The sequence below is a fragment of the Gopherus flavomarginatus genome, chromosome 1, assembly GCF_025201925.1.
Source record: "Gopherus flavomarginatus isolate rGopFla2 chromosome 1, rGopFla2.mat.asm, whole genome shotgun sequence".
Lineage (NCBI taxonomy): Eukaryota > Metazoa > Chordata > Testudines > Testudinidae > Gopherus > Gopherus flavomarginatus.
In genome coordinates, this window is record NC_066617.1 from 170,286,238 (window position 1) to 170,301,925 (window position 15,688).

The 15,688-nt window shown below is 42.9% G+C and overlaps 1 protein-coding gene across 6 annotated transcripts in view; it reads right to left on the minus strand.

Annotated features, from left to right (window-relative positions):
• CBLB (Cbl proto-oncogene B) overlaps positions 1 to 15,688 on the minus strand; it is a 211,671-nt gene that overhangs the window by 48,333 nt on the left and 147,650 nt on the right. For all 6 annotated transcript variants that reach the window (XM_050957210.1, XM_050957208.1, XM_050957209.1 and 3 more), the window contains one exon: positions 4,800 to 4,985. In XM_050957210.1, coding sequence (XP_050813167.1) covers positions 4,800 to 4,985 — 186 coding nt within the window. The remainder of the gene's footprint in view (positions 1 to 4,799; positions 4,986 to 15,688) is intronic.

Sequence of the window (15,688 nt, forward strand, 5' to 3'; positions counted from 1 at the left end):
CGAGTAGTGTCCTTATGGGTGTTCCACTTCAGGTGATCTCTGAACAGTAACCACAGATGGAAGGGGGAACTTCACAACAGAATTCAGAACTGCAGAACCAGAATTTCAGTTCTGCAGTCTCTCTGTTTTTCAAGTTTTTGCTGTTGAAGAATTGCCACTTTTAAATCTGTTATTGAGTGTCCAGGGAGGTTGAAGTGCTCTCCGACTGGTTTTTGAATGTTATAATTCTTGACGTCTGATTTGTGTCCATTTATTCTTTTGCGCAGAGACTGTCTGGTTTGGTCAATGTACATGGCAGACGGACACTGCTGGCACATGATGGCATATATCACATTGGTAGATGTGCAGGTGAATGAGTCTCTCATGGTGTGGCTGATGTGATTAGGTCCTAAAATGGTGTCTCTTGAATAGATATGGAGTTTGGTGTGACTGCTATGAGACCACACTGATGCACAATATGCAGCTGCAGAATATACCAAGGCAATTGTTGCGGTTTGTAAGGTCCATAGACTCGAGCCCCATGATGTTCTAGTCAATTTTCTGATAAGTCCAACATCAGACTTGACCTTATCGCAGGTGTTCTAGAGGTGTTGTCAAAAGGTCAAACTCCAGTCCAGTATAACACCAAGATACGTTGGACTAGTGTCATGGCTGACGCTCTCACCACAGAACTGCACAGCAAGTTTGGTATTAGCTATTTTATTGCTCAGATGGAAAGCAGTTACCGTGGATTTCTTTTGGATTAGGAGTAAATTTCCAGCATTGGAAATAATCAGCCATTGTGCTAAGATCTCGGGTTCGGGTGCAGCTGATGGTATGGAGGTTTGTATGCTTAACTGCTAGGGCAATATCATCCGCATACATGAATTTCCTCAACTCTGTGGCTGGTATGTCCGCAACTTATAGATTAAAAAGTATTGGGGCCAGGACAAAGGCCTGAGGGATGCCCAAGTTAAGAGTTCTTGGTCTAGTGATCTGGCCATTGAGGAGTAACTTAAAGCAGCGGTCCCCAGTCGTTGCTGGGATCGTTCACTGGCAGTGAATGACACAGGAGACCTTGAAGAGGAGGCCCTGCCTCCAGACACTGTCGTATGCTGAGGACAGATCAACAAGGGCGATTCCTGTCTTCAACCTGCATTGGAATCCTGCTTCAATGTGGCTGGTAAGTGAAGCTATGGTCGTTTTACAAACATCCTAAAAAATCAGCCGCTAAGTAGTACATCCCATGTGGCCACCGCAAGGCCTTCACCCCCTGCTGGACAGAAGAATGTGAGTCTCACCTGAGGGAATAAGAAAAGAGCAGCAACACAGATAAAGCCACTGCACTACATGAGTCCTTGAATTTGGCGTGCCTAGAAAGGTGGAAAAAGACCACTGAAAGCCTTGATTTCACCCATTTGAGCCTTAAGGAATGGGATCCCAGCCAGTAATGCAACGCTCAGCCAAGGTGACAACAAATGCTGTTGCCTCATTTTCTTTCTAACAGCAAGACACTGACAGATAAGATAACATGCCAGGAGGTCCAGTGTGAACTCCACAGAAACTTTCAACAATGCCCAGAAGAATCTCCACTCTTCCACATATTCTGTTGAGATCAACGTTGCACAGTTGGAAACCATAACGCTTCTTACCCACCTGTTTACGCGTGGGTGGAATAGTGGCAAATATCTGCCACACTGTCTTAGTCTGATCTAGGAGCTCCTCGCTCATGGGTAATGTCACCCTGGGCGTTGCTGACTGCAAGATAGCCAACAGTTTGTGCTGCGAATCCTTGATCTCAGAGGAATTTGAAGAATGATAGCAATGCTTTTTATGAGGTCCTGAAATTGTTGAAAATAATCTACTATGGATAGTGATGGAGGCATAATCACCTCCTCCGGAGATGAGGATGAAATAGGTGTTGGAGGGGCGGCCTCCTTACCTGCCTTAGCTTCCTGCTCCTCAAATGTCTCCTCCTTTGGGGGAGCTGGTTGGGGAGGAAAGTGCTGTACAATTCTGGCCTTCCTGAGACAGTACCAGTGGTCTGGCAAATTGCTGTCAATAGGCAGCCCAAGGGTCCCAGGGTAGCCGTTGGGGGGCCCAATATGGAAGTGGAGGTGGCACGCAGGGTTGGTTCCACCACCCTTGATAATAAGCCTGATTTTCCCTATGACTTTCAGAGAATGGATTCCTGAAGGGATATGTTGGAGAATCCTCAAAAGAAAGAGAGGATATTAACTGGAGGTCTCCTTCATTCTCCTTTATCTCCTCTAAAGGAGGAGCACCCACAGAAAACAGCGAAGAGTCCTGTGGTACCCTCAGATGAGGTAGTCCAGCAATCTGGGTCTCAGTACCAAAGGACACTCAGTACCCAGGAGTAGGTTCATCCATTATTAAGAGGTCCTTAGTACGTCTGAACTCCTGCGGTACCAATTAGGGGATTGGCACCAATTTGGAAGCCAAGGGCACAGTCACCAAAGCTGATGATACTGCTGAAAGCGAGCATACCAAAGCAGGCACCGATGGTGTCTAGTGCCATTCCTTGCTTGGTGCAGAGGGCGCTGCATGCCTGGGTACTGACAGCTGAGCTGAATGCATAGGTACTGACCTTTGGCTGGACTCAATGGTGCCAGTCCCGAGTGTCTATGTTTGCCCTCCTTACTGGTGAAAGGTAGCAAGGCCCTAACGAAGCCACCTCTTTTCTCATGCTCAGGGATTTTACTGCCCGGCTCATACCAGACGGGTGTCCTTCAACTCAATAGTACCAAGTTGAGAGATTAAGTCTTCGGAGGCTGTAGACCTCTCCAGGAACCTGGACTTTTTCTGAGCTGCTTCCTTAATGTGACTGTCCATGCTCCTCTTTTTGGAAGTCTTCTCTGAAGCCTCCAAAGTCTCACCTTTCTTAGGGATAGGGTGCGTCGACGTAGAAGAGGTACTGGATCTGTCATGAGACAGATGTACCGAGGAGTAGGGAGTCCTCTTGATGTGACTCAGAAGCTGGCCAAAGTGAGCAATCCAACATTAAGTATCTGAGTTTAATCTCCATGTTTTTCCTTGCCCTGGACTTGAGGGCCAGGCAGAAGTTGCACTTCTGGGAGACGTGGGACTCCCCCAAGCAACGGACACACTTAAAATGGCCATTTTAAAGAGATATAGCCTCTCGGCAAGAGAGGCAACATCTGAAACCTGGCGTGCCAGGCATGTCCTGCCGGGGGGGGAAAAAAAAAATCCTCACAGCTTATCTAGCTAACTATAACAACTAACTAACTATAAAAACTATCGTAACCACTATAGAAACATTAGAAAAGTCAAGGAGCACTCAAGGAGAACACGCTAGGGCTGAGTCTCAGGCTGAAGCAGTTGAAAAGGAGGAGAGGATGGTTCGCCCTTGCACTCCTGTATAGCCTCAGTAACAGACAAGGAGATATAGGATGCATGCATGGGCTGAATGGACATGGGTAACTAAAAATATGCACACCTGAAGTGGAGCCCATAGGGCCGCTACTCAAAGAAGTTTGTGCTACTGAGTGAATTTGAGCAATAGCTGTGAGACCATAGCCTCTTTAGCTCCAGTTTAAGTTAAATGACAGAGTTAATCAAAAATGATAGGGATGAGGAAACATTTTTATATACTTCATTTGTTTTGGCTAAGTATTATGCTACTAGAATTAAATTCAATTTCAAAAGGAAGCTGAGTGTCAAGTGTAAAGGCAAAATGCTGATAAAATAAATAGCGTGTTTATCATCGGACTGTCATGCACACATACATGCTAGAACAGATTTCAAAACACGCCTTCAACATTTAAGCTAATTCTTACATTTGTACACCAATCATCATAAAAATGGTTCTCTCATAATCAAGAAAATTCAAGACACTTAAATCCAGTATTTTATATGTTTTCCTTCAGACTTTCAAGTATATGATTTTTAAAACTGTTCTAAATCACCAGATTTCTTCATACACAAATACTGTACATATTCACAGTGTACACATATTTTCTTTTCTAAACCCACTTGAAACATGGAGCCTAATTTATCACGTCTGAAGTTTTTGATAGCCAGACAGTTGCATAATTTTTTCTTGCTAGGACATTATGGAAAAGAGTGTAAATCATCATTTGATTACAGCATGCAATTTTAATTCAGATAATCTTTTAAATATAAATATACTTTAGAGTACTTTCAGTTGCTGTTTAATGTTGCAAATGAGGGACTACTAGAGGGACTTGTTCCATCAGAGTATGTCAATACCATGGTTTTAAAATAGTGAAATATAAGCATGGGGCTAAACACATATAATACTGCCATCAAAACAGTGAAATATAAGCTTGGAGCTAAGCCTGTGTGATACTGCCATCGTAGTAAGAGATGACGTTTGTGTGTCATTAGCTTAGGGTGACCAGATAGCAAGTATGAAAAATTGGGACGGGGTGGGGGGTGTAATAGGAGCCCATATTTAAAAGAGCCCCATATATTGGGACTATATCTATAAAATCGGGACATCTGGTGACCCTATATTAGCTGATTCTGCAAGATGTCTTATAGGGGGACAGACACAGGATCTGATTCAAAGTTCACTGAAGGCAACAAGTCTTTCCACTGATTTAAAGGATGCCTTGATCAGGTCCTTATTTGGTGAATTAGGGCACGTTAGAAGTACATAGAGTCTTGGTAGAAGGCCTAGGGGATATTTTAGATGTAGCCAACTTTAAAAAAAATGCACTGGCCAATCTTTAAAAAAAAAAAAAAAGCACCCTAAAACTAACAAGCATCATCTCTCATAATTCAGTTAGACAGAAACATGATAAAATAAGATTTACCTTTGGTGAGCCAGTAGGGCTGGCACAAGGTGACCGTGCTACCCCCTTCTGAATGAGATCCAGACGGGGAGGTACCGGTGGGAGACCAAGATGGGGAATTTGCAGGGAGTCTGGAAGTGGTTTTCTTCTCTGTGTAAGTGGAGAGGATCCTGGAGAGGTCACTGGTGAATTCTGTCTGTCATTGCACTTCAATACAAAAAAGAGCACATTACTAGCGTTTACCTGATCCCATTAAGATTATAGCTTTCATTGCTTGATTAAGGCATTTGATATTTGGAAGGTGCTCTAGCCATCTGCTAGAAGTGCTCACCACCCCGCTTCTCTTGATTAACAGACACTCACTTTGCAAGGACAGCATTATTTAATGAACTGCTGCAATGTCATTCTTCCTCCAACTTTTACTGAGACAGTTTAAGTAAGATTATTGAAAGATTTAAAAATAGACACAACAATTAAATTATGTATTATTGCAGTAGCAGAAACAGAAAAGAGGTTTATATAGAGGAACAGGGATGGAAAGTTCACTATATACTTGTATTTTCCTCTTGGTAAATGTTTATTTTATATGCAGCATTCCATTTAGGATTCTATTTATTATTTTTAAAAGCTATTCAATGAAGACTGAATCTTTCACTTACCACACTTTATCATAGGTCATTTTAAAATCACACTTCAATATAAAGCTGAATAAGTTATTCTAAGGTTTCAGTAAACAAAATCTTCAAGCCGGGATGCATCAGAACAATCATTTCTGATTCATTCGATTTATAAATTTCCCTTGACCAAATTCAATTTTTGTAAACCAATATTACATTTAGTACAAGTTTTTTTTTAATGTCCAATAATGATAAATGTTAAGCTTATTTTTGTCTCAGCCTGTGATTCACAAAACACACATTGACATTGCAAATTAAGTAGCTTTCTTTCAAAAGGCTAATCTAAATATAGAAAAAAGGAATGCAAATGTACCCTGTAATCTAAAGATAAATCCAATTCCCAGGGTTTCAATTTTCATATTAGGCCCTGTCCGTGCTACTAATATACTCAGCTTTGCAACCCATTCCTGAAACTTATAACACAGTGCCAACTCTGTCCACATACAGTATCTATTCAAGGGACGGCATCATGGGACCTAACCACATCAGCCACACTATCACGGGTAGACAAGGCCTCAAGAACCTACTCAGGAAAGCACTTGAGTATGTGTTTAAGCTCACTAATTAAATGGGACTTGAGCACATGCTTAAAAGTCATGCATGTGCATAACTACACTCCTCTTTCTGGAGCCATAATTTAAAAAATCCATTTTACTAGAACAGAGGCATTCAATATTGCAGTAAACAAGTTTAGTCTCAGTCTTTTTACCAGTTGTGTTGTGTTAAAACTGAATTGTTTGGGAACTTCAATTACAGCAGTCAATTATTGTGTATTGACCCCTGTACAGGGGCAAGGGATCTCCGATATTTGAACTGTCCAGAAAAGGTCTGGGTAGTGCAGAACACATGCTTTTTGGGAAAATCAGGGACTGGGAGTGTTTTGGGTTCACCCTTTGAAGGTAGTAACCAAGGCTGTTGGGAGCCAGAGCGTGGCTGGTGTGTTGTTGACAGGCTGCTGGAGTCAGAGTGGCTGGATCAGGGCTGTAGCTACACACAGACACTCAGGGAGTGACGTGCATGGTGTTAGTGAGAGGCCTAGGTTGGAAGCTACAAAAACAAAGCATTGTGAGGCACCCAAGGTTGCAGGGCAGGTGGTGACAGCCCCTCGCTGGTCTGGATTGCACTCTAGAATGTGACACCTGTGTGCGTTGAGGCCATACCAGATAGAACAACCATCTTCAGAGGGCATCTCCAAGAACACTCATCACTTTTTCTTGTTATGGCCTTCTCTCACATGGTTCTACTCTGAAAAGTGACTATGTAAAATTACTCTTCTTATTTGTCATTGTGGCCTCATTTGCATTGCACTTTTTTCACCCTCCGTATCTACCTGCAGATCGACCAATGATAGGAACATCATTGCAGAAAGGTCACTGGAAGCTGATGGTGTTTTAACCACTGTATCATGTAGATCAACTCTGAGTTGTGGTTCCAACACAACAGTTAATATGCCAGTAGTCAGTTAATACTAGCATTCATGCCTTTGCTACCACTCGGGAAGACTTCTACCCCCATCACAGTGGTCCCCAACCTTTTTTGTTTGGTGGGCACAGGACAACGAGCTACCGAGGACCGTGGCTGGCGGACGAGCATCTGCCGAAATGCCGCCGAGAAATTGGCAACATCAATAGGCATCGCTGCCGAAATGCTGCTGACTAGCAGCAGCATCTAGAGGCATCAGCGGCATTTCGGGGGCGACGAGATGCTGCTGCTTCTCGTCGGCATTTCGGCAGAAGCTGGTCCGCCGGACAGTACACAGGTGCGCACAGATGCCCTGGTGGGTACCATGGCACTCGTGAGCACCGCGCTGGGGACCACTGCCCTATCGTATCAACAGTTGTGCGGGGTGGGGAGGTGGGGGAAGAATGGTTAAGAAAGAATGACTAGCACAAAGTTTACCTAAATAAGTGAGAAGAGCGTTTGCTTCCGTTAGCCTTGTCAAACTAGCACAGCTAAGAGGGAACGAACTGGTTACTCTACTTTCTAGCATACCATACTAAACCATTATGTTTAAGTTCCTAACAATTATACCTGTGGAAGCCTAATCTGAAGGTAATGGAGTTGCACAAGCATCCATAAGATTTGGCCAGCAGAATCTTTATTGATACATAACCAAGGAAGAACCCAGCTTGATTCTCAGATTTCAGTTTGTGCTTAGGAGTTGGGGGGGGGGGCCAAGAGGGAGGAGTGACACCTGACTTGTACATTGAGCAAATCCAAAGTTAAAATCAGTCAAATATAGAAACCAGGGTTAGAAAAAGTTTGAGTTGCACTTACAGTATACCATTACATTAACTTTGCTGAATAAAATTTTTAATTTTTTCTGTGAAAAGAGGGTGATGAGCACTATATAAAATGCCTAAACAGATGACAGCAGAAAATCTGGGAGTGCAGTGAATTATTTCTGATAGCAACATGACCTGGGTTTTGTACGTGCCACCTTACAGTCTATTACACTATATGAATCTTTTTCCAGTGCTTCTATGTGAAGCACACTATTGTGAATGCTCCTCATTTTTTTCTTGACTCATCAGCCCAACATTTTATTCTTTAGAATTCAAGATGTTTTCCCATCTGTTAGGTTATTCTCCCATTTCGCTTTGTGATAAAGCTTTAAGCTCCATATCTATTTGTTATCTGACTATTTCTACTCCATACGCCATGGCTGGTAACCCACAAGTGTCAAAGCAATAAGGAAGTTTGTTCTGACCCTTCAGGCTTTGATCAGCCTGGCTGTTTGAAGTCTGAGTGGATAATCACTCCCTGATGGTGAGGGGTGGAGCTGAGTTGAGCTAAGCTAAGCAGGGAGACTTGGTATATAAAGTCATTTGCTAGGCCAGGGATCAGCAACCTTTGGCACACGACTCGCCAGGGTAACCACCCTGGCGGGCCAGGCGGGTTGGTTTACCTGCCGTGTTCGCAGGTTCGGCTGATTGCAGCTCCCACTGGCAGCAGTTTGCCACTCTAGACCAATGGGGGATGTGGGAAGCAGCGTGGGCCAAGGGACGTGCTGCGAACTGCAGCCAGTGGGAGCCGCAATCAGCCAAACCTGCGGATGTGGCAGGTAAACAAACTGGCCCGGCCAGCCAGGGGGCTTACCCTGGCGAGCTGCGTGCCAAAGTTTGCTGATCCCTGTTCTAGGCAAACAAGAACTGTGAACAGAGGTAGCTAGCTGGAGAGCTCCAGAGGGAGTTGGGAGAGGAAGTGTGAAAGAGTTGCCTTCCAGTTTCAGCTCTACATGTGATTTCAAGATGGATGGGGATGGGATAGTGATGATGACCTGCAATGGATGCACCATGTTTTCTCCCTTGCCTGAAACCAGAAGATACTTCTTGTGCATGAAGTGCAAGGTGGTGACTGTGCTGGAGGAAAAGATTCTTGGTTTGAAGAGTTCCATGACAGCCACGTTTGGGAAACATCAGTACGTCGGGTTCAAGGAAGAAAGGAGCCAGTCACCAAAGAGTCAGAAAGAGAGGATGTCAGAGAGTAGGCCTGGCAGTTTGTAAATCATATTGGCATTCCACATGGCTGGGGACAGGCAAGATTGGACAGGCTGTGAGTACTAGAAAGAAGAGAAGCAGAAGAAATTCCACACAGCTGGAAGTTTCCAGTTAAGTCCTCGCATGGAAACTGTGGAAAATACTTCAAGATTCAGCTGTTTCAAGGAAATGGTGATATGTACAGAACACACCTTGCGATGGTAGCTCGGCCCAACCTATAAGGAAAGCAAACTTACCCACAAAGAATTCTCCAGCCACGCAAGGAAGAGACCGCATCTTTGCTGGGGATTCAATAATCAGAAGAATCAAAAGAACAGATGGATAATAAAACAACGTAGTACCTTCCTGGAGCCAAGACATGAAATGTCACTTAGATTGGATAATATTCTGAAGCGGATGGTCCAGGATCCATTGGGGATGGGTCATATGGGCACTAATGACACTGCATCATGGGATCTCTCTCAGATAATAGATGACTTCAGAGAACTGACCCAGGCATCGACTGGCGCCATCGCTCCTTGCACACGGGACCGCAGAGGAGCACAGGGCAGTGATCAGACCCCAGTACCAGCTTCCTTTTCATTGTCGGACGAGGCGGTGGCAGGTACCTCAACTGCTCCGGTCTTAGAGGACACTAATGTCTTTTGACTCACCTTACACTGGTAATTTTTTTTTTAAATGGCAAGTTTTTTCAGGGCTTATATCTCAGCACTGGTTCACATGGTGACAGTGCCAGCATGCTGAGCACTGAAAATGTGGTGCTCAAGGCCGGGTCAGGCACAGCGTGCTCGAACTTGGGCTGAGGAGCTGCCTCCATAAGTAGAACTCGGAGGCACTGCTCTCTGTCCTTAAGGATCCTAGGGCAAAAACCCTTACATATCCTACAGAGAGGTCTCCGAGACGTCCCTCACCCAGATACTTAAGGCACAATGAGTGTGGGTCAGTACTTGGCATAACCTGCCACAGACCGATCGTGATTTAAAGCCCAGGGACTGAGGCATACCCTGGTGCCAGGGGAAAATGTTGGGAGGGAAGACCTCCCCCGAAAAGGAAACCTATAAGAAAAAAATACACTAATTATAACTACTATTCTAACTATGTACATAGGGATAGAGATACTGCGAAGCACATGCTTGCCGAGGCAAGAGCGGTAGGGAGTTCCAGCCACCTGTCACAGGCAGTAAGAAGGAACTGAGTGGGGGTCAGTTTGGCAGGGCCTTATATTGGGCACCATGAAGGCGTGAGTCCGGGGGTGCCCAGGCCAACCCTACAGATACTGTTACGCGAAAAATCTTCCGGCTGTCAAACACGTGGCGTGCGCACGCCTGATTGGAACAGACATGAACAAGCACTCGAAGAACTGATCATTTATTCCTAGCATTTGTTTCCTATCTTTTAATCAGTTACTGATCCATGAGAGGACCTTCCCTCTTATCCCATGACTACTTAGTTTGCTTAAGAGCCTTGGTGTCAGACCTGCCAAAGGTTTTCTGAAAGTCCAAGTACACTATATTTACTGGATCACTCTTGCTCACATGCTTGCTGAAACCCTCAAAGAATTCTAATAGATTTGATTACTGTCCATACATACCTACATGGGGAACAAATATTTAATAATGGGCTCTTCAATCTAGCAGAGAAAGGTATAGCACGATCCAATGGCTGGAAGCTGAAGCTTGACAAATTTAAACTGGAAATAAAGTATACATTTTTAACAATTAGGCTAATTAACTACTGGAACAATTTACAGGAGTCATGGTGGATTCTCCATCATGGCGATTTTTAAATCAAGATGGGACGTTCTTCCTAAAATACGTGCTCAAGGAATTATTTTATGGAAGTTCCATGTCCTGTGGTAGACTGGATGTAAGACTAGATGATCACAGTGGTCCCTTCTGGCCTTGGAATTTATGCATCTATGGAAATATTCATACCATCAGTAAGTCTGCTAAAGGCTCTCAGTGTTTACTTTAATTTTTCTGCTGTTTTCAACCAGGAAATTGTTCAGCCTATCTGAAACTGTCATTGTTTAAAGCCTTACTATTACCACCAAATACACGAGACCTCAAACTAAAGTGAGCTGGTGTTGGCCAGAAGTTGGATGATGACCTACAAGGAAAATCCAGGTGCTGCAAAAATACTGTTTCTCTTTCCTTCAAGGCAGCACTAAATCAACATTACTACATGGTGCTAAGAAAAGGGAGCCTGGAATGTTGGATAAGTCTTAAAGTTGAGGTCCTGACTATTTACAGTCAAAGATTCCAGGGTACTTTAGCCAGGACAGGCTATGGCACCAAGTGTTCTCACAAAATTCTAATTTTTGTAATTACATTAACAGTGTTCTCTGGCTATTTGATGTTAAACTTTGTGACATTCCACCACAGAGATGGCTGCACTGCATTTGCACGTGAAGTAATTATAACTGTGCATAGATATCCATGCATTTTAAATGAAAGTTGACGGGTATGCAGAACAAGGCTTTTGGTCACAGCATGAGTACGCATAGACTAGGAAACAGTATATAAAATAACAAGTGATTAATAGACAAACAAGCACAAATAAATCTGACAATGACAAACTACAGAAATCTTTACCCTTCAGCAGGCCTGCTGCAATATAGACCTGTGCAATAAATATTATATTAAGGAAAAGAGCACAGTCCCCTTTGTAACGACATGAGCTTCATCAATAAGTCACAAGTGCTGCAAAAGGAAAGCAGTTACAACTGAATTTGCAATAGTACTACAGAATGATCTTTCAGGCTTGCAGTGAACCAAAACTGCACTACTCAGTCTGATGTGTTAATTAGCAGCAAAATGCAATGTCTATTCTCTCTCAGTGGATGCAGACCTAAGGAAAGAATAAGAATGCAACTATTACTGACTAAACAACTCCTGGAGGATCTTGTTCTGATCCAATTACTAAATCAGCTGCTTTTGAATCCAAGAGTCTTTTTTACAAATCTTAGCATGACACACTTTTTTTAAAGCCTGAAAACATGATAGATTCAGTACAATTGTGAGGATCACAACGTATTGCAAGGAGACAATAATATTTTAAGGATTGCAAGAAGAAATGTCCAAGACATTCTGAGCAGATCTGCACCAGCACTGGACTTTTTGGGATTACTAAATGAGTAAGTTTCCTTGAATCTTCATTAACCTACTGGAAACTTGTCTTATTTAGAGCAGCTCATGTTTTCATAAGAGTGATTACACCCCAGTTGCATTAATATCATCTGGAATTACTTCAAGGTTGAATGAGGACTTAAAACAACATAGAAACAATACGGCTAGGTGCACATTCTTCTACATAAACAGGGCTGCCAATCTGATCTTGCCCAGTTAGTCCAACCAAATGCATTATTTATAATGTCTTGGGTTTAGTATATTAATTAAATTATCTCTAATTCAGAGTTTAAGCTCTCCTAAAATCTAGTATTTCTGGTTAGAGATCACCTATATTCTGTAACTGAGCATTTCCCTCTTTCTGAATCTATACCACCACTGAAATGGTTAACATCACCATTAATCTTAACTGGTTTGTGAACTTCAAAACCTACTGGTAACCATGTGAATCTAACACTATTAAATGTGAAGTAATTTAACTGTAAAAAGGACAGCTGGATCAGATTGTTCTATCTGCTCTGAGGTCTCATTTGAGCAAAACAAAACCGGCACAAAATGAGATCCAGCTGTCTACTCCAGCCTGCCAGACCCATTCATTTTTTTTTTTTAAATAAAACCTTATAAAAGTTTTTAAAGTTGTGCAATTGATGCGCAGGTTAGCCAGCCTGCAGTAAATGAAAAATAAGTGGCACAAATTTAGTTTATGCTACATCAGAAAGCAGAGAGGGTCTGCACATCTGAAATTCCCCTATTGAAATTTATTTTATTACTCCTTTCAAAAAGAGTGTATTTGAATACTGTGCCCCTGACTTTTTATGTCAGAAGACAGAATGGCCTGAGGGAGGGAAGGGGTAATTTAAAAAGTTAATCATCATTTAACTTTAATATAGCACTGTAAGTTTCGATGGGGCTTTACAGAATTAGGGGAAAAAAGTAAAGTCCCCATCCTAAAGTATTTGCAGTCCAAAGTCATGATCCTGCAAACACATGCTGAACTTTAAGTGCATAAGCAGAACCATGGAATTACTTACACACTTGAGTTAATATGTAGGGCCCAGATTTTTAAAGGCATTTAGGCATTACTGTGCTTAGCATCAGAATGCTCAGCTGATTTAGGAACCCAAATCTAATTTTCAAAAGGTATTTAAGCACTTAGGAGTTTGAAGTCCATTGACAGTCCCTTTTGAAAACAAGATCTGGGCTTCTAAATAAGCTAGGTGTTGAGATGCTGAGCACAGCCATATCGAACTACCTTTTAAAATCTGGGCCTATGTACCTAAAGGGTAGGAGGACCGAGGCCAAAATTAGACAAGACAGAGCAGAAGACAGAAAACAAATAATAAATAAGACAACCACCAAAAAATGACAGGGGAAGGAGCGGAAGAAGGTTAATTACAAATACAAGTGAAGGGAGCCTTACAGAGGGATAAACTGAGCCTGATAGTCAGAGCCCACTGTAAGGGGCAGTACAATGCCTCCTGAAACTCCCCAATTGCTCTCAGACACTGGGAACTATGAAGTCAAAGATTTTCCAGTTCTTTGGTATAATCTCTGGATCAAAACTGCAATAAAATAGGTGAGTCATCAAGAAGACACTGACCTGTGAGGAGGCAGGAAGTTAGCTAAGATAAATGTTTGAGTCCATTTTTTCCCCCATTGTTTTCTCTTATACATTGTGTCAAAGTTGAAACTCTAGCACAGAGGTCGGCAACTTTTCAGAAGTGGCGGCCGAGTCTTCATTTATTCACTCTAATTTAAGGTTGTGTGTGCCGGTAATAAATTTTAATGTTTTTAGAAGGTCTCTTTCTATAAGTCTATATTACATAACTAAACTATTGTTGTATGTAAAGTAAACAAGGTTTTCCAAAATGTTTAAGCTTCATTTAAAATTAAATTAAAATGCTGATCTTACGCTGCCAGCCTGGGGCTCTGTTCACCTAGACCGGCAGCGGGCTGAGTGGGGCCTGCGACTGGGACCCCAGACCTGTGGGGGGAGGCTCAAGGCAGAGGGCTGGGGCTGTGGGGGCGGGGTCAGGGCAGAGGGCTGGGATGCTCGACTCATAGGGGTGCTCCCAGCCCCCTGCCATGAGCAACTCATGGCAGGAAGCTAGAAGGGATATGCCCTGTTCCACCCCCTTCCCCAAGGCCCGTCCCTACCTCTTCTCTGTCTCCTCTACGGAGCTGTGTGCACGCCCTCTTCCCCTAGCTAGGGCCATCAGCCGATTGGCACAGGGAAGGAGAGGGGGAGGGGCAGGAAAGCATCACGCTGGGAGAAGAGGTGGGGGAGGGGGGAAGCTTGGCTGCTGCAGGACCAAGCTTCTGCCTCTTGCCCTCCGCAGGGGAGAGCGGTGGGCGGGGGGGTTGAGGGGGGCTGAATGGGGCTGGGGACCGGGACTGCGGCAGCGTGCCACTCAAAATCGGCTTGCGTGCCGTGTTTGGCACGTGTGCTGTAGGTTGCCGATCCCTGCTCTAGCATTATGGCAATACAACATTTCAGAACATATATGTCACCGCAATTAAGATCGAATTAATAATGCACAAACAATAGTTTGCCATCAGTTCAAAGGGAAGTAAAAACCCCTCCAAAACCTTGAGAGCCAAGATCTTCAGGTCATGGATGATTCATTAAACACACACTTACTCATCCTCTGTAAAGAGTCTGCTCTCATGACAAATAGCAGCTTTCAGTCTTGCTGACTTCTCATAACTACTCTGAGAACAACAGTGTGAACCAAAGTCCATTTCTGGTGCATTGAGACAACTATCAAATTAATTCTAGACAGCTGCAGATATCCCCAGACAAAGTAACTTTTCACATGGTTTTAGAGCAGAAAATGTGCCCACCACATATTAATTTACTTTGACCTACTAAAATCTGCATGGGTCTCCTATTCCATTAGTGCTTTCCCCTCTGTGGTTTACCATAACAATAATGTTTTTATTCAGCTGATACAATTATCCTAGCATCTATAAATCTACATTATTTGTTCCAAACCATAAACTTTATTTGGACTTTTTTCTGTTTTGTTTAATTTTATTTTTTTCAAGCAGCTTGCAAATCAAGCCAGGTCTGGTGAAGATAATATGGCAGATAACTCATTTTTATTTCAACCATTGTGACAATGGAGTACTAAAGATTATTCCCAACTTCAAACCACCTATTGGAGATTCAAGTATCTTCTTTACAGAGATTATTTATTCTAAATGTAAAAAGAGAAACAGTATTTCATGTTTACCCAGACCTGTATCATACACATTTATAAAGATATATTCCCTGATATGCATCTAAAGAAGATAAAGGAAAAAAAAAAAAGGAGGTCAGACAAAGCTTAATTACAACAAAACAAAACTGGTGAGAAAAGGAATGTTGCAAGCAGTGACTGATTTAGTGGATCTGATTCCATGGAGGCAGAGAGCGCCAAAGCCTAGAATCACAATGGACACAGCGTTATCTCCCACCAGCATTTCATAGTGATGCGATCCAATGATCTCAACACATCTTGGAAACATTAATGAATTAAGCTTCCTGGTGAGAAACAGACAGATTAGGTGCACACACTAATTTTATTGGATCTTTCAGCAGACTTTAGTACAACTGATGCTGA